The sequence below is a fragment of the Perognathus longimembris genome, chromosome 2 (assembly GCF_023159225.1).
Source record: "Perognathus longimembris pacificus isolate PPM17 chromosome 2, ASM2315922v1, whole genome shotgun sequence".
NCBI lineage: Eukaryota > Metazoa > Chordata > Mammalia > Rodentia > Heteromyidae > Perognathus > Perognathus longimembris.
In genome coordinates, this window is record NC_063162.1 from 64,978,909 (window position 1) to 65,001,311 (window position 22,403).

At 44.7% G+C, this 22,403-nt stretch overlaps 1 protein-coding gene across 5 annotated transcripts in view; it reads left to right on the forward strand.

Annotated features, from left to right (window-relative positions):
* The window catches only part of Ogdh (oxoglutarate dehydrogenase), a 74,008-nt gene that overhangs the window by 37,619 nt on the left and 13,986 nt on the right, over window positions 1-22,403 (forward strand). For all 5 annotated transcript variants that reach the window (XM_048339359.1, XM_048339358.1, XM_048339360.1 and 2 more), the window contains exons 5-11: window positions 4,085-4,200; window positions 9,160-9,314; window positions 9,563-9,709; window positions 10,015-10,105; window positions 10,686-10,865; window positions 15,592-15,720; window positions 22,126-22,305. In XM_048339359.1, coding sequence (XP_048195316.1) covers window positions 4,085-4,200; window positions 9,160-9,314; window positions 9,563-9,709; window positions 10,015-10,105; window positions 10,686-10,865; window positions 15,592-15,720; window positions 22,126-22,305 — 998 coding nt within the window. The remainder of the gene's footprint in view (window positions 1-4,084; window positions 4,201-9,159; window positions 9,315-9,562; window positions 9,710-10,014; window positions 10,106-10,685; window positions 10,866-15,591; window positions 15,721-22,125; window positions 22,306-22,403) is intronic.

Below are 22,403 nucleotides of genomic sequence, written 5' to 3' on the forward strand. Positions count from 1 at the left end.
TGAGCAGAAAAAGCCAGAAATTGAGATGTGGTTCAAGTGTTAGAGAGCATTTGCCATGAGTGAAAAGGGCAGGACATCCTGAGTTGAAGCTCCAATACCAGCTCAACAGCACAAACAAAAAGATAGTTGGTTGGTTTTTTGTGGGGATTTTTATTACCTTTTTGTTATTAATCTATACTGCCAACTCTTTAATTTACTATATTCACATAGTTGATGGTTAATAAAATTATCTGCAATTGTGCAAATCTGTCGTTTTCTTCTCAGTTGTTTCATTTTACTTCTTTACTGTTATTTCCTGTCCATTATTTTTATATCCCTGTTTTAAAATTTCTATTTTTATGTAAAAATGTATCCGTCTTCTAATGTCATCATTCTATCTGTTCAAGTTAAATAGAAACTTGGTCTTCTTTTATATCTCCTTGCTTTCTTCCATTTATAATTGTCTTACATGTTTTCTCTTATAGCCCCATCAGAGTGTTACATGTTTGCTTCAACTACCATACATACTTAAGCAGACCCAAAAAGAAAGGGAACCACTGTTGTATTTACTCAAATTTTTCTTGTATTCTTTTTTCATTTGTAGCATTTCTTTTATTGCTTCCCTTCCTGTTCAGAGAATTTCCTTTGACTATTCTTTTGGGATTTACGAGTTTTACTTCACTGAAGGATCTTTTTAATTTCTCCTTAATTAATACAGATATTTTTGGATATAGGCTTCTATGTGATAGGGTCCTTTTCTCTCAGATAGTGACAACTGTACCACTTCCATCTAGCCTCCAGGGTCTTGGATGAGAAATCCTCTGCTATTCAGATTGTTTTTCTAATGTAAGAGATATCACTTTAGTATGGCTGCTTTCAAGATTTTCCTTTGTAGTTTTAGAAGTTTTCTTTGTAGTTTTAGAAGTTTATGGTATGTGTGGGCATAGATGTCAGTCAGTGAGGATTTTTCAGTTTTTTTTTCTTTTAAGTATTTTGGATTAGTAGTAGCTAAGGTCTTAATTGTAGCCAAGTTAGGCCTTAAATCCACTGTGTAGTCCAGGCTGGCCTTGAACTTGATCCTTCTGCTTCAGCCTCCCAAGTACTAGGATAATAGACCTATGCCATCACACTAAGTTTCAGTAGTTTGTTTTGTTTTTTAATCAAAATGAGGGTCTTTGGCAGTGTTATGAGCATCAGGATCTTTTTTTAAATGTACAGGTATTAGGGCTTGAACTCAGGAGCCTCTCGTTCACTTTCTATTTTCTGCTCCTAGTCTGTGTTGTACCACCTGAGCTATGCCTTCAGTCTGGCTTTTTGCCAATCAACTGGAGATAGACACTCACATATTTTCTGCCAGGGCTGGCTTCAAACTGAGATCTTCCAGGTCTGAGCCTCCTGAGTAGCTAGGATTATAGATGTGCCACTGCTCCTCAGTCCTTATTTAAATCTTCTGGTGCAGCAGACCTCTTTGGACATTGCTCTGGCAAGGGGAAGTGGATACTGCTTTGTTCCTGGAGGTGGGTATGGGGCATGGTGTAGTGCGTCCCAAAGGGACGGAAAGTTTGGGCTCCGTCTTTGATTCTTAATATGGGATGGGTGCATGGGCTTCTAAAAGCCTGGTGAGAGGCCATAGTGTTAACTGTGATTTTTGACTGGTGTGGAGCAGTAATTCTAAAAGCTTTCTATGTTGGCAGACGGCTGCCTTCCTCATCCTTTGGGTAGATAACAGTTTTTGTGGCCCATTTGTTATCTGTACCTCTTAGAATTTCTAAGCTGCTGCTTCTCCAGGCCTGAGATATTGGAGCAAAGGAAATCCAGAGACTTCCTGGCCAGTCTGCCTTCTTTGCCCCTTTCTGGGGGTTATCTTAAATTTGTTTTACATATAATGTCTAATGATTCTAGTTTCACTTAGTGAAGGAATGGAGAAGAATATATCTCTATTGCTTTCCTTTTGCAGATATCTATAGTTTAATTTCTCAAATTGCTGAAGAGCTAGAAATGGGGCTAGAAGTTCTGAGGCTGAACAGTGTACAGCCCAGGAACTCTGCAATTCAGGGTGTGAAGGACTAGCACATGGTGAAGCCCTGCCTTCCCGACCTTCATGCTACATTCTTCTCTGAGACATACTCTTACTAGATAGCTTCATAATCCAAATATCCTCATAAGATGGGGCACTGTTTTTATATTCTGGTCCCCTGATATGTCCCTGAGTTTTTTCATCAGATTGGGAAAGTTTCTCAAAAATGATTTTGATTTACCTCCAGAAGCACAAGCTGAACTGTGGGTGAGAACTGTCTGCCTCCCCCAGACCCCAAGACTGCAGTGTCCTCCTTGAGAGAATGGAAGGTGTGCTCAAGCCACACCTTCCTCAAGTAAAGACAAGCAGATTTGTCCTTGCTTTAATGAATGTGAAAGGAGCTGAGAAACAATTTACTTTGTACACTTAAAAACTATCCTAAGAGTGCTTGCCTAGCATGCATGAAGCCCTGGGTTCGATTCTTCAGTACCACATACACAGAAAAAGCTGGAAGTGGTGTGGTAGCTCAAGTCATAGAGTGCTAGCCTTGAGCAAAGAGAGCTCACAGTGCTCAGGCCCTGAGTTCAGGCCCCAGGACTGGCAAAAAAACAACAACAATAAAAAAAAACAAACCCTATCCTAAAGTACTAGCTAATAAAGGATTTGATTCCCAAATCCAGCTTGAATGGGAGTCACTGGGGGACATTCCTAGGCCACCTAAGACTGGGAGCATGAATTTTTCAAGTCCTCCCAGAGGTTATGGCCCATAGTTGTTGTTTTTTTTTTTTTTTTTTTTTTTTGCCAGTCCTGGGGCTTGGACTCAGGGCCTGAGCACTGTCCCTGGCTTCTTTTTGCTCAAGGCTAGCACTCTGCCACTTGAGCCACAGCGCCACTTCTGGCCATTTTCTGTATATGTGGTGCTGGGGAATTGAACCCAGGGCCTCATGTATATGAGGCAGGCACTCTTGCCACTAGGCCATATCCCCAGCCCCCCATAGTTGTTTTTAAAAACTATAAATTAACCCTATCTGATGCTTATATCTTAATTTTAGCAGGAAATGTTGAGAGTGTATAATTATCCAGTGGTATAGATGACTCTGCAGTGTACTTGTCAACTCACTTTCCAGTCCTGAAGGCTGAGAAAGTGCTGGTGTGAGAAACTGAAGTGACAAATCTGTAGATTATTTCAGAGTAGGTGCCAAACTGGAAAAAAGCACCTGTGGTGCACTTGACAGTCTCCTTTAATAATGATCTCAATGAAACAGTCATGGGATGCTGAAGGAAGAGATGAGCCCCATCCATATTGCCCTTTATCAATCTGAAATACACTTTCAGACGAGGCAGCTTCTTCCCTGGATTGAGTACTCCTTGAGCAAGATAGCGCTCAATAGTGATCAGACTGGAAAGGGAAAGAGTTGCTAAGTACTGTCTGCAGATGCTCTTAGAATGTGCATTCCAGAGATGGAGGCCTATGGCTATCCAAAGTTGAGGGCCATTGACTCATTCTCTGCTCCCACGTAGACTCTGCTGGGCAGTTCTCCCACAGACTGTTGAGTTCCTGGTAACAGTTTCTCCTCACTTCTTAATCCCCCAACTCTTTGTCACTCACACATACATGTATTGTTATATAACTGATATGATCTGCTGTTTTATCTGCTAGTTCCTTATTTCCTATTTGAACTCTTTTCTTAACTCTGTGCTTTTTTGATCAACTTCTGAAGTACTTTCTCATGGGCTGTCTTCCTCCAAAATTTGGTTTTTATCTTTGGGGATTTTGAAATAAATTTGTCTCTAAATTATAAATAATTGGCACACTTTACTAATACGTGCATAATAGCCTTATTCTGGTTTACCTTTGACACCTAGTAATAACCTCAGCTACCATTTATTACTAAAACTTCTATTTATGGCTATAAAATATTACTTGTTTTCATATATGCCAGTTTTGTTTTATATATGTGTATATATAATGTATATACAAACACACACAAAAAATTTATTTTCTTCTTCTTGCTCCTGGGGCATCCCTTCCCTTTCCCATAAATTGTGCTCCCTGCATGGCTGTGCCTTCTCCCTTGTTGCCTGTAGGATTCTATGGCCTAGACGAGTCTGACCTCGACAAGGTCTTCCACTTGCCCACCACCACTTTCATCGGTGGACAGGAGTCAGCACTTCCTCTGCGGGAGATCATCCGTCGGCTAGAGGTAAGAACATGATATGGTTTCTAGAACAGTCTACTACACTTGTTGAGAGCCTGCAGTTTGGATAAATTCCAGGCTAGAAATTCTTGGTTTTGGTGATTAGATTTGAACTAAGCTTTGTACTTGATGGCTAGTTGCTGTGCCACTTAAGCTTCCACCCCACAGCCCTTTTTGTTTTTGTCATTTTTTGTTTTGTTTTGTTTTTTGGCCAGTCCTGAGGGCTTACAGCTCAGGGCCTGAGCGCTGTTCCTGGCTTCTTTTTGCTCAAGGCTAGCACTACCTCTTGAGCCACAGCACCACTTCTGGCCTTTTCTGTTTATGTGGTGCTGAGGAATCGAACCCAGGCCTTCATGCATGCTAGGCAAGCACTCGGCTGCTAAGCCACATTCTTAGCCCTTTTGTCATTTTTTTTTTTTTTTTGGCCAGTCCTGGGGCTTGGACTCAGGGCCTGAGCACTGTCCCTGGCTTCTTTTTGCTCAAGGCTAGCACTCTGCCACTTGAGCCACAACGCCACTTCTGGCCATTTTCTGTATATGTGGTGCTGGGGAATTGAACCCAGGGCCTCATGTATATGAGGCAGGCACTCTTGCCACTAGGCCATATCCCCAGCCCCGCTTTTGTCATTTTTTGAGTAAGATCTTGAATTTATGCTTGAGCTGAACTGAATTTTGCTCCTCCTGTGTGTGCTCTTTGCATAGCTGAGATGAATGTGCATCACCATATCTAGCTTTTTTTTTTTCTTTTGCTAGTCCTGGGGGTTGAACTCAGGGCCTGGGCACTGTCCCTTTTGCTCAAGGCTAGCACTCTACCACTTGAGTCACAGCACCACTTCTGGCTTTTTCTGTTTCTGTGGTGCTGAGGAATTAAACCCAGGGCTTCATGCATGCTAGGCAAGCACTCTATGGCTAAGCCACATTCCAGCCCTTTTTTTTTTTTTTTTTTTTGTCATGAGGCTTGAACTTGGCCTGAGTGTTGTCCCTGAGCTCTTCAGTTTAAGGGTAGCACTCTTATCACTTTAGCCACAGAGCCACTTCCAGTTTTTCTGGTGGTTAATTGGAGATAAGAGTCTCATGGACTTTCCTACCCGGGCTGGCTTTGAACCGTGATCCTCAGATCTCAGCCTCATGAGTAGCTAGGATTACAGGTGTGAGCCACCAGTGCCCAGCATACGTCTAGCTTTTTATTGACTAAGGTAGAGTCTCACAAACTTTTTTGACAGGGCTGTCCTCTAAACTCTGATCTTTGCAATCTCTACTTTCTAAGTAGCTAGAATTATAGCCTGACCTACCACACTCAGTAGTGGCTGGCTGGTTAGCTGGCAGGCACACATGCTCTTTCTCTCCCCCTCTTCTTTCTTTCCCCATTTGGAGGTATTGGGATTTGAACGCAGGGCCTCTTGCTTGGTAAGCTGACATATACCACTTGAGAAACTCTACCAGCCCTTTTGTCTTGGTTATTCTTGAAATAGTGATCTGTGCCTGGGCCAGCCTGGACTGTGTTCCCCCTGTTCATGCTTCCCTTTGCTGTTGGAATGACTATGCACACCATTACGCCTGGTCATTGGTTGAAATGGAGGCATTTGAACATTGGTTCTTGGTCTAGCTTTAACCCATGATCCCTCAATCTGTCTCCCAAGCAGCTAGGATTATTGATCTCATGGCCTGGGTGCTGCCCCTGAGCTCTTTTTTGCTCAAGGCTCTTACCACTTTTGAGCCACAGCTCCACTTCCAGTTTTTGAGGTTAATTGGAGAGAAGAGTCTCACAGGGACTTTTCTGCCTCAGCTAACTTTGAACCACAGTCCTCAGATCTCAGCCTCTTGAGTAGCTAGGATTACAGGGCCCAGCCCTATATATATATATATTTAAGAATATTAAGGAAGGTAACAATTCTTTCCATTTTGTGAATAGGAGTCTTTTTTTTTTTTTTTCAGTTATCCATAGAGAGATAATTCTCTTTGCAGGAACTTCAAAACCCTGTAGTTTGTTTCTGATGTATGAGGCTTCCTGGAGATCCTCCATCACATTTATGTGATGACATCTGCAGCCACAGATTACTCCCCACACTGATATGTCTCAAGGCAGCAGATAGTGGCTGCCCTCAATCTCCCCCTTCTCCCTCATTTCTGTCATCCCTCTCATTTACTTTTTCCCTTCTTTGGTAGTACTCAGTCTGCCAGAGAACTCCTTCACACTTGGTACAGGCAATGGCTGAGAGTCTGACTGGTGCCAGGGTCCTTCTGCATCCCCGTCTATACAAGGGTAACCACAGTACCCCCTCCAAAAAGAATAGATTTATTGAGAGACCATTGACCCGTGTTAGCTCTCCATGGCATTCTGAGCTAACAAATTCTGAACCTATGGCACCTGTTGTACCTAATAGTCCAGGTTGAGTCTCACTGACAAACAGAGATCAGCAAGGGGACTCCTACCATGGGTGAACATTAGATTTAATCCCAGGGCCCTATGTCCAAATCCTGTCACCAAGCCAGTGATGAACCCTGACTGCAGGAGTGCTGTATAAAATAGTTTGTGGCAAGCTGTAATCTTGTCACCATCTCTCCTTGGTGCTTCCATTCAATTTTCTACCTTTTGTGCAGTGGTAACAACCAAAGGAAGAACCTGCCCTCCCCATTGCTTCTCATCAGCAGGCTGAGAGGGGGGTTGACAAAGAGTAGATAAGAGATAAGGGAGCTACTTGCTGGGTGCCATCTCACATGGACCCCAGGGAAGACTGGACCTCTGTGATACTTTAACAGCCTCTGTGGGGCTGGTATCTGTAGTAGCATGATCTCTTTTGCTGATCGCTGGACTGGGTCCCTACACATGTGAAAAGTGAGACACAGCATTGGACTGATGACAGTTCTGACATGAGGGACAAGGGCTAATCCAATGTAGAAGGTCCCAGTTTTATAATCTTAGTTATCATCAAGAAATGGGATTTGGGGGCTGGAGATCAGAGGTTCACACCTACAGTCCTAGCCCTCAGGAAGCTGAGATCTGAGGGTTGCAATTCAAAGCCCGCCCAGATAAGAAAGTTCCTATCACCAATGAACCATCAGAAAATCATAAGTGGAGCTGTGGCTCAAAGTGGAAGAGCACTATCTTTGAGCAAAAGATCTCAGGGACAATACCCAGGCCCTGAGTTCGAGCCACACAACCAAACTCAAAAAAAAAAAAGGGAAGAAAAAGAAATAGCATTTGGGGATTAATCAAAGTATCCTATATACCCCGGTCATTCCCAGCAATATTTTCTTTGTATTGATTTCCTTCATTGCACTAGGAAGACTGGAGCGTTGGTGATAGTCTTGTGCATTCAAGCAAAATCAGCTTTGGCCTTCACCCTGCAGAGAACAGGCTCCCAGTGGCAAATCTGGCCAAGTCCTTTAATTGCCTATGTCAGCTAGTTTCCTCATCTTTTGAAGAAACCAAATGGAATCTCAGAAAGAAGCTGCTGAGCAAGCCCTTGGGCTCTGAGTGCTTGGGTGCCAGAGGCTGTTATGAAGACAACTGGAAGGGTTTCTTTGAAGTCACTGGCAGGGGGGCTGGGAATATGGCACTCTTGCCTCCTATACATGAAGCCCTGGGTTCGATTCCTCAGTACCACATATATAGAAAACAGCCAGAAGTGGCATTGTGGCTCAAATGGCAGAGTGCTAACCTTGAGCAAAAAGAAGCCAGGGACAGTGCTCAGGCCCTGAGTCCAAGGCCCAGGACTGGCCAAAAAAAAGCATATGAAGTCACTGGCAGCATCAGGGCCTGTTGCCTTTGCTACTCCAGTGTTAGCTCTAATTGCTTTCATACCTGTGTTCTGGGCCTCTAGAGCAGCAACATAGCTGGAGATCTAAAGCACAGCAAGGACTGTGGGCTTCTCTAATTTGCAGACCTTTTCTCTCTTCCTATCTGACTATCTCATGGACACCCCCACTCCTACCCCCACCCCAGTAAATAGCTGGCTGCTACCACCTGTCCCACACTGGAATATGATTGTGGTTTGGAGCATGTCTGATGTGTTCAAGACCTGTCCTTTGTCCTAGACACAGTGTGTTATGCACACTTCAAGCCTGAAGTATTCAAAATGAGTCAGCTGATAGAAATTGAAGTTAAACTGGGCATGTTGGTGCATATCTGTAATCCCAGCTACTCAAGAGCTAGAAATAAGAGAGTGACAGTCCAAGGCAGGCTGTGAGATCCTGTCTCAAATAAAATTGAAGATGCTGAGTCATGGCCAAGTGGTCAAGCACTTGCCTAGCAAGCACAGGGCTGTGAGTTCAAAACTCATTACTGCGGAGATGGGGATATGGCCTAGTGGCAAGAGAGCTTGCCTCGTATACATGAGGCCCTGGGTTCGATTCCCCAGCACCACATATACAGAAAACGGCCAGAAGTGGCGCTGTGGCTCAAGTGGCAGAGTGCTAGCCTTGAGCAAAAAGAAGCCAGGGACAGTGCTCAGGCCCTGAGTCCAAGCCCCAGGACTGGCAAAAAAAAAAAATCATTACTGCCCAACTAAGGTTTAAAAATGTAAGTTTTCAGCTGGGCTTCAATGACTCACACCTGTAATTGTAGCTACTCAGCAGGCTGAGATCTAAGGATCGTAATTCAAAGCCAGCCCAGGCAGAAAAGTTCATAAGACTCTTATTTTCAGTTAGCCACAAAAGCCAGAAATAGAGCTGTGGTCCCTAGGAGTTTCTCAGTATGCAGTAACCAGGTCCTGAGGAAACATTTCTTGGTCACAAGGGCCTTCTGGCACCCCTTCTGTCTGCTTTTAGTCATACCAGCTTAAGTACATTGGTGAAGGAAGTCTGCTCCTCCCCAGCCTTTTGGCTGAATAGGCTGAATCAGTACTACTCATCCAGCCCAGCTTGGTAAAATATGTGTATGTGGGGGGCAGATGGCCTATTGCAAGCACATCAAGGTGCAGCTCATGTTCACCATTGATCTGTGTGTCCTCTTGTGGGGGTACAGATGGCCTATTGCCAGCACATTGGGGTGGAGTTCATGTTCATTAACGACTTGGAGCAATGCCAATGGATCCGGCAAAAGTTCGAGACCCCTGGGATCATGCAATTCACCAATGAGGAGAAGCGGACCCTGCTGGCAAGGCTTGTGCGGTCCACCAGGTATGAGTCAGGCTGGGATCATAGAGCACAGGCTCCCAGGGGATTCATGGCTTATCTGTGGTCATGGGCCTATTTGTGGCCTGTCAGCCAGGTGGACAGTCATGAGGCTGTCCACAGCTTCATACAGATGAAAAGATGGCCAAGTAAGTAGAGTTGGTCTTCAAATTATCCTCTTGTCATTTAGGAACATCTGATGTTAGGGCTGGCTCTGGGGCATTGCTCTTTAAGATGTTTGGTTCCTTGTCCAGGTTTGAGGAGTTCCTACAGCGGAAGTGGTCCTCTGAGAAGCGCTTTGGGCTGGAAGGCTGTGAGGTGCTTATTCCTGCCCTCAAGACCATCATCGATAAGTCGAGTGAGAATGGAGTGGACTATGTGATCATGGGGATGCCACACAGGTACTGCCAGGCTTGAGGCATGTGGGGGCCCCTCTTCGAAGAGTGGCAGAGGGTTGAGGCCTCCCTGGGACTATGAAGAGGTCTTGTTTCCAGGCATGCCTGGGTCTGGATGACTGCAGAGTCATTCTCACAGATAGCCCACATGTAGTTCAGACTGGTGTTTAGCAGAGACTCACTGGCCATACAGGTCCTGGGTACAACTATTGTTAAGCTGCAAATGAAAGAGGTGCCATGTCCTCAATGAGAGGCAGGGTATAACAGCCATGACTTGGAATTCTACTCATCTAACCTTCTATCACTCCCAGGGGACGGCTAAATGTACTTGCAAATGTCATCAGAAAGGAGCTGGAGCAGATTTTCTGTCAGTTTGATTCAAAGTTGGAGGCAGCTGATGAGGTGAGGGTCTGTGTATGGAGACATACCCAGTGTGGTTGCCTCAGCCTATGCAAGGCTCCCTGGCTACACTGCTTTCTCAGAATGTCTTAGCAGATTCTTGGCTCTTCCAAACTTTTTTTTTTTTTTTTTTTTTTTTTTTTTGGCCAGTCCTGGGCCTTGGACTCAGGGCCTGAGCACTGTCCCTGGCTTCTTCCCGCTCAAGGCTAGCACTCTGCCACTTGAGCCACAGCACCGCTTCTGGCCGTTTTTTTTCTGTATATGTGGTGCTGGGGAATCGAACCTAGGGCCTCGTGTATCCGAGGCAGGCACTCTTGCCACTAGGCTATATCCCCAGCCCCGGCTCTTCCAAACTTTAATTTGTCTTTTATCACTGTCAGTGGCCAAACTCCCCCCACCCAGCAGCCTCCCTATTCTTCCTGATGGGGAAGGGGCCCCCTCTCCTTGTGCTAAGTTGGCTATCTTGAGAAAAGGCCACCCCATCTTTCTGGAGTGAACCCTGAAAGTAGAAATCCCATCTGAAGGGTTGTCTGGAGATTGAGTATCTCCTGGCCAGCATCAGATTCATTGTTTGCATCATCAGGGCTCTGGCGACATGAAGTACCACCTAGGCATGTATCACCGCAGGATCAACCGTGTGACCGACAGGAACATCACCCTTTCCCTGGTGGCAAACCCTTCCCACCTGGAGGCTGCTGACCCTGTGGTGATGGGCAAGACCAAAGCTGAGCAGTTCTACTGTGGAGACACAGAAGGGAAAAAGGTGAGGCCTCCAAAGAGCATGCAGGGATGGTCCCTTATCCCAGCATTCAACACAGAGCTCTCTACTCCATTGAGGCTCTGTGCTCTCAGCATGTTATGGACTTATTTCTGGAGTTCAAAAATGTTGTAAGCCAGGGCTGGGAATGTGGCTTAGTGGTAGGGTGCTCGCCTTGCATGCATGAAGCCCTGGGTTTGATTCCTCTGCACTACATATACAGAAAAAGCCAGAAGTGGGTGCTGTGGCTCAGGTGGTAGAGCACTTGCCTTGAGCAAAAGGAAACCAGGGGGGCTGGGGATATAGCCTAGCGGCAAGAGTGCTTGCCTCGTATACATGAGGCCCTGGGTTCAATTCCCCAGTACCACATATACAGAAAAAAATGGCCAGAAGTGGCGCTGTGGCTCAAGTGGCAGAGTGCTACCCTTGAGCAAGAAGAAAACCAGAAGTGGTGCTGTAACTCAAAATGGTAGATCACTGGCCTTGAGTGGAAAAGGTCAGGATCACTGCCCAGGCCCTGAGTTCAAGCCCCATGATTAATAGACTCCCCCCCCAAGTGAAAAAAGAGGAGAGGCTTTACAAAGGAATGCGTGGGATTAAGGGTAGGACTGACAGACATGGGGGTGGCTGCTATGATCAGGGCAGGAGCTCATGGGAGGCAGACACAGCCCCACGGCTGGGGGGTCCTGCCATGGCATTTCTTATGCTTATATATAGAAACCCTCTGATATAATCCCTATCAGGATATAATCTAGCAGCAGGATAGAATTCTGTTTATAACAGATTGTGTAGTTCTTAGTAGTTAATAATGGACTTAAAAACCAAAATAATTGGGGGCTGGGAATGTGGCCTAGTGGCAAGAGTGCTCACCTCATATACATGAAGCCCTGGGTTCAATTCCTCAGCACCACATATATAGAAAATGGCCAAAAGTGGCACTGTGGTTCAAGTTGCAAAGTGTTAGCCTTGAGCAAAAAAGAAGCCAGGGACAGTGCTCAGGCCCTGAGTTTAAGGCCCAGGACTGGTCAAGAAAAAAACATAAAATAATCAGAAAAAAGTAAAAAGTCAAATATTTATAATATCTATAATGTTCCTTTTGAGTGATGCATGATGTAGGCAACACCAACCAGCTCTCAAAGAGCTCTTGTTCTGTTTATATAATAACAGGAATTTACTAGAGTAGTGCAGTGTGAAACAAGACTGCAAAGTGAACCATTGTGGATTATAGAAGAGATACTATAGTCATGTGCTTGAGTTGGAAGTAAAAGACAGAGCTTGAGGATAGTGGTTAGAAGCCAGCTTAGGCAGGAAAGCCTGTGGAACTCTACCAAAAAAAGCTGGAAGTAGAGCCGAGTGTCAAGTAGTAGTGCTCTAGACTTGAGCAAAAGAAGCTCAGGACCAGCACCCAATTCCTGAGTTCAAGCCCCCAAACTGGTGTACACACAGACAGAAAAAAAAAAGTCAAATACAGCAGAGCAAAGCACTTGTCGTATTTGAGTGGAGCAAAGGCAGGATTCATGGCAGTGGCAAGGGAAGAATGTTCTGTGGAAGGTAAAGAAGAGAAGTGGAGGGTGAGTTGATGCCAGGGCAGCAGGTCAGCCCCAACAATGTTCACTGGAAGGAGTGAAATCCATGACTAGTTTGTTGGATTCTGCCATTTAAAAAACTGGATCTGGGGCTGGGAATATGGCAAGAGTGCTTGCCTCGTATACATGAAGCCCTGAGTTCAGTTCCCCAGCTCCACATATATAGAAAAAGGCCAGAAGTGGCACAAGTGGCAGAGTGCTAGCCTTGAGCAAAAAGAAGCCAGGGACAGTGCTCAGGTCCTGAGTCCAAGGCCCAGGACTGGCAAAAAAAAGCAAAACTGGGTCTGCTATTGTTCTTCTTAGAAGCTGTAGAAAGTCTGAAGCTGGACTGAGGAGCTTTGAAAACAAAAAGGAATTCTTTTGATGATACTTGTGACAGGAACACACAAGTTATTTTACTTAGAGGCCTCAGTTCTATGGGACTTATGCATGGTCCGATCAGCATTGGGGTGAGTAGGGCTTCCTGACATTTGCTAGCATGCTGCCAGACATCTAGGGCTAAACAGAGGAATAAGATTATGTAAAGTGGGCTGGGAATATGGCCTAGTTGTAAAGTGCTCGCCTCGTGTATATGAAGCCCTGCGTTTATTCCTCAGCACCACATATATAGAAAAAGCCGGAAGTGGCACTATGGCTCAAGTGGCAGAGTGCTAGCCTTGAGCAAAAAAAAAGCCAGGGACAGTGCTCAAGCCCTGAATCCAAGCCCCAGGACTGGCCAAAAAAAAAGAAGAAGAAGATGGGATGTGTTACTACGTAAGTCTCACCGTTCAGGGAAAACACATGCTTTCACAGGATAGGGCTCAGGATGCCCATATCCTTGTTCATGGTTGTGAAACTCACCTGATTTGACCTGGGACTAACAGAGCCTTGGGGATGCATGTCTACAGAAGCCTTTTTTCAGTGCAAAGGAAGAATTTGTTCCTGCCAGAGATGGGAGTCAGACCTCGAGAGCCAAGAACAGTCCCCACCTGTGCCTGGTATAATTTCAGTATCTGGTTGTTGCTGCACAGTATAATGTCACAATGAGATTTTGGCCCCATTTGTCCCCACTGGCAGAAGCCTGAGACTAGAAAAATATTGCAGGGAGAAATGGTTCTTGTGGGGACAGACCAGGAGGTACTGAAATATTAGTGACTAAAATTTTTTTTTTTTTTTTTTTTTACTCTCAGCAAGGCAGCAGTCTGAGCTTTATGGCAAAGCTGATCCCTATGTAAACCACACACTTTGTCTCTTTTCTGTCTTGTGAACATCCTCCATGTCCACCAAAAGCAGAACGTTCTTTTTTTTCTCTTTTTTTTTTTTTTGCCAGTCCTGGGCTTGGACTCAGGGCCTGAGCACTGTCCCTGGCTTCTTTTTGCTCAAGGCTAGCACTCTGCCCCTTGAGCCACAGCGCCACTTCTGGCTGTTTTCTATATATGTGGTGCTGGGGAATCGAACCCAGGGCTTCATGTATACAAAGCAAGCATTCTTGCCACTAGGCCATATTCCCAGCCCCAAGCAGGACATTCTGAAAACCTAGATTTTTGTCTCTAGAAAGCAAATCATGGACCCTCTCTTCCTGGCAAGGAGGACTTTGCTCAATACAGATACCAGGATGGTGATAGGAACTTAGGAGATGCAGGTCAGCAGGCCAGAAGCAAGAGGCACAGCATGAGAGGGCAGAGGGTAACAGCTTAGGTCACCTTGCAGGCCAGACATCTATCTAGATGTTTCTGTGGAGTCATTTTTAGATGAGCTCTACATTTCAGTTAGTGGACTTTGAAGGATATGACCCTCCGTGATGCATGCACCTCAACTGTGTAGTTCAAAACCTGCAAAGAAGACTGAGGTCCTCAAAGGGATTCTGCAGGTGTTTGGCTGTCAGACTCAAACTGCATCCTCAGCTCCATCTTGGGTCTTCAGCCTACCCTGCCCTATAGAGTTTGAACATGCCAGCTTAAAATCAGGCCCTACCCTTCCCACCCCTAAACCTGGCTGTTTCTAGAGAATTTTGACTAGTACATAGGGTTGGTAGAAGCATAGATGATATATCTAAGGAGCAGAGCTCATTGAGCAGATAGGTAAACATTGTTAGCAGCAAGAGGAGAAGATAGGAGGGAGGAAACATAGAAAAAAATATATTGGGTTGGAATTTGGAGGTGTCAGTATGAACCTAGTTTTACTGTATATATAGACACAGATTTAGGAAATAAGTTCTGTGTGTGTGTGCGTGCGCACATGCCTCCATACTTGTAGCTGTGTCCTCCAGAGCCTAGCACTGATGATATTCTATAGCAGGTAGTACACAGATACTGGTTCTAAATCCCATCCTCTACTGGAGGACTCAGAGCCAGGCAGAACAGCACAGTGAGAAGCTTCACTGCTGCTGTGCCAGAAACAAGGAGGTGCCAGAACAATAGACCACCCAGAACATGCTGGAGCCAGCAGAAACAAGAACTTCAGAACTGGTGGTGGTGATCTGTTATGTACAATTTGTCATTAGAGATGAGCACATAGTAATACAAACCAGGTGGGGTGGGGAGAGGAAAGCTTCTTTGGAGAGGAATGTCACCTAATAAATACAAGAAAAATGGAAATCATTTGGTTACTATCCATAAGCCACCTGAGGAGCTGGCAAAGTTGGAGTGATTAATGCTGAGTTTAGGGTAAACATTGAATAGGAACAGGGTACAGTTTCTATTCACAAAAAAGCACCAATATACTTGCTTCCAAGAAGATGGGAAGTTAAAGGGGCATACTCTTTTGGGGTGACCAAAACTAACCCACCTGATGGAGGAGCTATCCCAGACTGGAACAGCTACAGATGTGACAGCTGAGCAGCCTATACCACATAGGGACTAGAGTGGGCTCACATGACAGGTTTGGTGGTGTGTATGAAGATGTCCTTGGGGACACTGAGTGAGAGACAACAGCTATCAAGTGTGTTATCTCTTGCCTTGTGCAGAGCTGATGGTATCAGGGTTTGTGGCACATTGTTGGCAAGTTAGAGACTGAAAAGGGTTGGTGTCTTCTCTCCTCTCCTGTTACTTTCTAAGTTGAGAGTCATCTCAGAGCACTACTTTTGAAAAGTAAAATAGAACATATTTCTTTACTTGCTCTTTGGATGTAGAGGTCAAGCTATGTTCAGTGTTGGGTCTCCTTTGCAGGTGATGTCCATCCTCCTGCACGGGGATGCTGCCTTTGCTGGCCAGGGTATTGTGTATGAGACCTTCCACCTCAGCGACCTGCCATCCTATACAACCCATGGCACCGTCCATGTAGTCGTCAACAACCAGGTAACTCCCAGCACCGAGGATCACCCTCCCGAGTATTCTTATCATTTACATTATTCAATGTTTTGTGATTATGAAAATATATCCATTGTTAAAAGTTTGGACAGCCAGATACCGGTGGCTCATGCCTGTAATCCTAGCTACTCAAGAGGATGAGATCTGAGGATAGCAGTTCAAAGCTAGCTTGGGCAATAAAGCCTGAGACTCTTACCTCCCATTAGCCACCAAAAGCTACTAGAGGAGTTGAAGCTCAAGTGGTAGAATGTCACCCTTGGGCAAAAAAGCTCAGGGACACCCATGCTGAGTTCAAATCACACCGACAAAAAGCCAAGAGTATGTCACTCCATGATATAAGCTGCCACTTAGCTAGGCACCAGTGGCTGATAACTGTAATCATAGCTATTCAGGATACTAAGATCTGAGGATTGCAGTTCAAAGGCACCCTGGGCAGGAAAGTCCTTGAGACTTTTTTTTTTTTTTTTTTTTTTTTTTTGCCAGTCCTGGGCCTTGGACTCAGGGCCTGAGCACTGTCCCTGGCTTCTTCCCGCTCAAGGCTAACACTCTGCCACTTGAGCCACAGCGCCGCTTCTGGCCGTTTTCCGTATATGTGGTGCTGGGGAATCGAACCTAGGGCCTCGTGTATCCGAGGCAGGCACTCTTGCCGCTAGGCTATATCCCCAGCCCCCTTGAGACTTTTTATCACCAGTTAATCACCAAAAATTCCAGAAGTGGAACTGTGGCTCAAGTACCAGAGTTTTAGCCTTGAACACAAAAGCTCGACAGTGCTTCTGCTCTGAATTCAAACCCCATCCAGTACCAGAACCCACAACAACAACAAAAAGCTGCCATTTACTAAATGCCTGTTGTGAGACAGACCTCCAGGCACCTCATACACATTGACATAATCCAGATAGTCCAAAGGGCTCATTTGTTTGTACATACATTATTCAGTTCTCTGGGATATACACGGAGAAGTGGAATTACTGTATTATATGCTATCTTCTGTTTAAGGCTTTGTTTTTTGGTGATTCTGAGAATTTCCCGGGCTAGGCAAGTAGTCTTAGCATTGAGCTACATCCCCAGTCCTGCATTTAGCTCTTTGAGGAACTACCAGACTGTTTTGCCAAGTGTTTGCCCCATTTTGACATTCCTTCAAAACAGGTATGAGAGTTATTGTTTTATTCTAGCCATTCTAATAGGAATGAGGTGTGTCAGTCCTAGGACTTGAATTCAGGGCCAGAGCACTATCCCTGAGCTTTTGCATACACAGCCTGTTCTTTAACTCTTGAGCCACACCTCCACCCAGCTATTTGATGGTTAACTGCAGATAAAGAGTCTCATTGACCTTGCTGGGCCTGGCATTGAACTACTATCATACTAAATTGTGATCTTTATTCTGGATACAAGCCTTTTATCAGCTATTTGATTTATTTGCAAGTACTTTTTCCCAGTCTTATGGGATGTTTTGGTATCCTTTGAAACACAGAAAATTTTATTATTTACTTAGCAGTGGTGTGAATTGAACCTAAGACATTATGCATGCACTGCAATTTTTGTTTGTTTTATGCTGATACTGGCGCTTGACCTCAGGGTCTCAAACTGTCATTTGTCATTTATTATCATAGATGGTGCTATACCACTTGAGCCACACCTCCACTTCTAGCTTTATGCTGGTTAACTGGGGATACGAATCTCTCAGATTTGTCTACCCAGGCTGGCTCTGACCTGCTGAACTCATGTTCTCATGTCTCAACCTCCCAGGTAGCCAGGATTATAGACCTGAGCCATTGGCACCAGTTTTTTTGTTTTTTTTAATTAAGGTCAATTTGGGGTTTCTCATTGCACTTTTGGCATCCATAGTCACAAAGATGTTTCCTGTTTTATCCATTGTTTTTTACATAGATACCAGTTCCAACATTATAGAAAACTATTCTTTCTCCCCCTGAATTGACTTAGCATCATCCAGCATATTAAATTTTAAGTTGTGTTTAAAAGCTGTGGAATTTTTTTTTGGGGGGGGGGTCAGTCCTGGGGCTTTGTTTTATTTTGTTTTTGTTGCCAGTCCTGGGGCATGGACTCAGGGCCTGAGCACCGTCCCTGGCTTCTTTTTGCTCAAGGCTAGCACTCTACCTCTTGAGCCACAGCGCCAATTCTGGCTTTTTTCTATATATGTGGTGCTGAGGAATCGAACCCAGGGCTTCATGTGTATGAGGCGAGCACTTTACCACTAGGCCATATTCCCAGCCCCCAGTCCTGGAGCTTGAACTCAGGTCCTGAGCACTGTCTTTGGCTTCCTTTTGCTCAAGACTAACACTCTACAAAATGGGTAGGCTCTGTGTTTTATTTAAAAAAAAAAAAAAAAAAAAAAAAAAAAGGCCAAATGCTGATGATTTGTGTTAAGCTACTCAGGAGGCTAAGATCTATGAAAACAGCACAAGCCAAAAAATGGAAGTGGCTATGTGGCTCAAGTGGTAGAGTGCTAGCCTTGAGCAAAAGAAGCTCAGGGACAGTGCCTAGGCCCTAAATTAAAGCCCTAGGGGGTTAAAAAAAAAAAAAAGAAGAAGAAGAAGAAGAAAACCCAGAGATCTGAGGTCCCAAGTGATCTTCGAACATTATATTTGTTCTACAGAGTTCTGCTCTCGCTAGGACCAGTAGGGAAAGTGTGTGTACTCCATGTAACAGCAGTGCAAGTCCCTACAGGAACTTTTTATAGTTATAAACTCATTTATTTAGTAAATGTAGGACTATTCTAGTTAGATGTTCTGGGCGCTGATGTCCTTTTTTGGGTGGGGGGGAAGGGGAAGTCAGTCACGGGGCTTGAACTCAGGACCTGGGTGCTCTCCCTGAAGTTTCTCACTCAAGGCTAGCACTCTACCACTTTGAGGCACAGCATCAATTCTGGTTTTCTGGTGGTTAATTGGAGATAAGAATCTCATGGACTTTCCTGCCCAGCCTGGCTTCAAACTGCAATCCTCAGATCTGACTAGTTAGAATTACAAGTGTGAAGCACCAGCCTCCACCTTCTTTTTTTTTTTTTTTTTTTTGGCCAGTCCTGGGCCTTGGACTCAGGGCCTGAGCACTGTCCCTGGCTTCTTCCCGCTCAAGGCTAGCACTCCGTCACTTGAGCCACAGCGCCGCTTCTGGCCGTTTTCTGTATATGTGGTGCTGGGGAATTGAACCTAGGGCCTCGTGTATCCGAGGCAGGCACTCTTGCCACTAGGCTATATCCCCAGCCCAGCCTCCGCCTTCTGATTATTTCTTTGAAGAAATCTGTTTCCCTTAGGTTGTAGAATTTGGGGGACATAACATTTGTGCTAGCCCCTTTCTAGAATCTCTGGGCTGTATAGGGCATCTCATCGCTCATTCCTGACTTGGGAAATTTGCATCTTCTGATGTTTTTTTCCTGGTCAGTCCTCCGTTCATTTTGCTTTTCTCTCAGGAACAGCAGTGGTCTCACTGCATTTCCCTTGGGAAAGAGCCATAATCTTGCTGCATTTCTTCAAAGGCCTTTCCATTGCCTTGGATTCCTGCTTTGTAATTCCTTTCCCTTCTACTTGATTTGGGTTTCGTCTTTTCTCCTTAATTCCTTAGGTTACTGGTTTGAGGCACTTCTTTACAATATAAATATTAAAGAGCATTTAACTTACTGGATGCCAATGGCTCATGCTTATAGCCCTGGCTACTCAGGAGTCTGAGATCTAAGGATCACAGTTCAAAGCCAGCCCAGGAAGAAAAGTCCCCGTGAGACTCCTACCTCCAATTAACCACTCAAAAACCAAAAGTGGTGCTGTGGCTCAAATGGTAGAGCGCTAGCCTTGAGCATAAAGAAGCTCAGTGACAACAACCAGGCCCCGAGTTCAAGGCCCATGACTGACCAAAACAAAAACATTTAACTTTAAAAAGTCACACTACAGAAATGTAAGACAGGTCTTGGTCAAGTATTCTGATGAAATACAAGTGAGGCTTCATCCAGATGCGTAGTGTTTGGAAACTGAAAAAAGGGATAGCAGAAAGTCCAGCATGTGCCAATCTCAGCTGCAGACAAAGCACCTCTAGCTGTTCAGCAGGCAAACAGGCTCCTCCTCCTTAGAACTATTAGGTATGCATACACCTATATGTTTTCGAGGCCACGGAAGCTCATAGGGCCTTCTCCTAAGTAATGAAGCCCAGCTGGACAACACTGGCTCAGTACCAGCTGATATTGTTCAGGCTTTCTAATATTTCTTAGTGGTTTTATCAGTGTGAGAAAGGAGATTATGTAAGAGCATTTTGATGTATGTAGAATTCTTAGACCTCTCTAAAGAGCAATTTTGTTAATATTTTCTTTTTTATCCCAATGTCAGGGCCTTAGTGCATACTAGTCAAGCACTCTGCCACTGATATACCCAACCCCTGCCACCCACTAATAATGTTTTTCTCTTTCCTGCTTTACTCATTACCTATGGAGTAGGGAGGGGTTGGGAAGGTCCATAACAGGAGAGGAAGTGGCAGCTTTGCTAAGGCTCTCATTTCTCTTAAGACCATACTTAGAAATTCCCCTAGGGGGTGGGAATGTGGCTTAATGGTAGAGTGCTTGCCAATCATGCATGAAGCCCGCCCTGGGTTCGATTCCTCAGTATCACATAAACAGAAAAGGCTGGAAGTAGTTCTGTGCCTCAAATGGTAGAGTGCTAGCTAGCCTGGAGCAAAGGAAGCTCCAGGACTGAAAAAAAAAAAGAGAAATTTCCCTAGAGGAACCCTATTCCTACATTGTTGGTGGGAATGTAAACTTGTTCACCCACTCTGGAAAGCGGTATGGAGATTCCTCAGAAGGCTAAACATAGAGCTCCCCTATGACCCAGCAGCCCGTCCCACTTTTGGGCATCTACCCAAAAAATTACAAGCAAAAACACACTAAAGCCACCAGCACAACATTGTTCGTTGCAGCACAGTTTGTCATTGCTAAAATATGGAACCAACTCAGATGCCCCCAGTAGACGAGTTGATCAGGAAAATGTAGTACATATACACAATGGAATTGTATGCTTCTATCAGAAAGAATGACATTGCCCCATTCGGAAGGAAATGGAAGGCCTTGGAAAAAATTATACTAAGTGAAGTGAGCCAGACCCAAAGAACCATGGACTTTATGGTTTCCCTCATAGGGAATAATAAGTACAGATTTAGGCTAGTCATAGCAGAAGATCACAATAGCCCAATATCTATGCCTCTATGAACATATAAGATGATGATAAGTGAAATGATCTCCATGTTATGGAAACAAGTGTTACATCATTGTAATTATTTTCAACATGCCATGTGAAACCGTAGCTTTTTGTTTCTCTTGTATTCCCTTCCTGTGGTTGTGCCCCCACTATCACTATCTCATCTGAGTACCCTGAATACTGTATATACGTGTATTAGAACAAGGGAAGGGAAAGGGAATATCAAAGTCGAGAGACAAAAGATTAAAAAGACAAACAATTCCAAAAGCAATACTTACAAAACCGTTTGGTATAAACCAACTATACAATTCATGGGGCGGGGGGGGGGGAGGCGAGGGAAAAATGAGAGGAGCTAACAAGTTTGATAAGAAATGTACTCACTGCCTTATGTATGAAACTGTAACCCCTCTGTACATCACTTTGACAATAAATAATTATTTTAGAAGAAAGAAAGAAATTTTCCTAGAAATCTTTTGTATAGAAACCAGCAGATGTTGGGGCTGGGGATATGGCCTAGTGGCAAGAGTGCTTGCCTCGTATACGTGAGGCCCTGGGTTCAATTCCCCAGCACCACATATACAGAAAACGGCCAGAAGTGGCGCTGTGGCTCAAGTGGCAGAGTGCGAACCTTGAGCAAAAAGAAGCCAGGGACAGTGCTCAGGCCCTGAGTTCAAGCCCCAGGACTGGCCAAAAAAAAAAAAGAAAAAAAAGAAACCAGCAGATGCTCCATATTTGCATAGAAGAAGGGTAATCATGCCAGGCGTGGATGGCTCTCACACCTGTAATCCTAGTTACTTAAGAGGCTGAAATCTGAGGATCACAGTTTGCAGCCAGCTCAGACAGAAAAATCTATGAGCCTTTTTTCTCCATTTAACCAGTAAAAAGCCAGAAGGAGAAGTATGGCTCACTTTTCTGGAAAGAAAAATGTCAAAATGTTTATACTATAGCCTATGGAATTACTAGTAACTTCCATTTTTTAATTGCACTTCCAAATTCTCTGTTAAACATATATGAATTGTTTTTGTCAGAGTAGGAAAAAACAAAACTTTTTGTTAATGTTTCAAGGAATCTAAGTGGCTTTATGGGACATACACTCAGAGTAGCCAAGCAGGAAGTGCAGCCATGTCTAGAATTGCCCACCACCCACAGGGCCCTAGGCCAGCCAGTCCAGGCACCCTCTCACCACGCCGCATGTTCCTTACAGATAGGCTTCACCACAGACCCTCGGATGGCCCGTTCCTCTCCTTACCCTACTGATGTGGCACGTGTGGTGAATGCCCCCATTTTCCATGTAAACGCAGATGACCCTGAGGCTGTCATGTATGTGTGCAAGGTGGCAGCTGAGTGGAGAAGCACCTTCCACAAGGATGTGGTTGTTGATCTGGTGAGTATACCAGCGAATGTGTGTCCAGGCAGAGTGACTGACCTACTTCCCCCCTTGCCATTGGCATCAGAGCCACCTTGGGGCTTTTTAAGAATCAT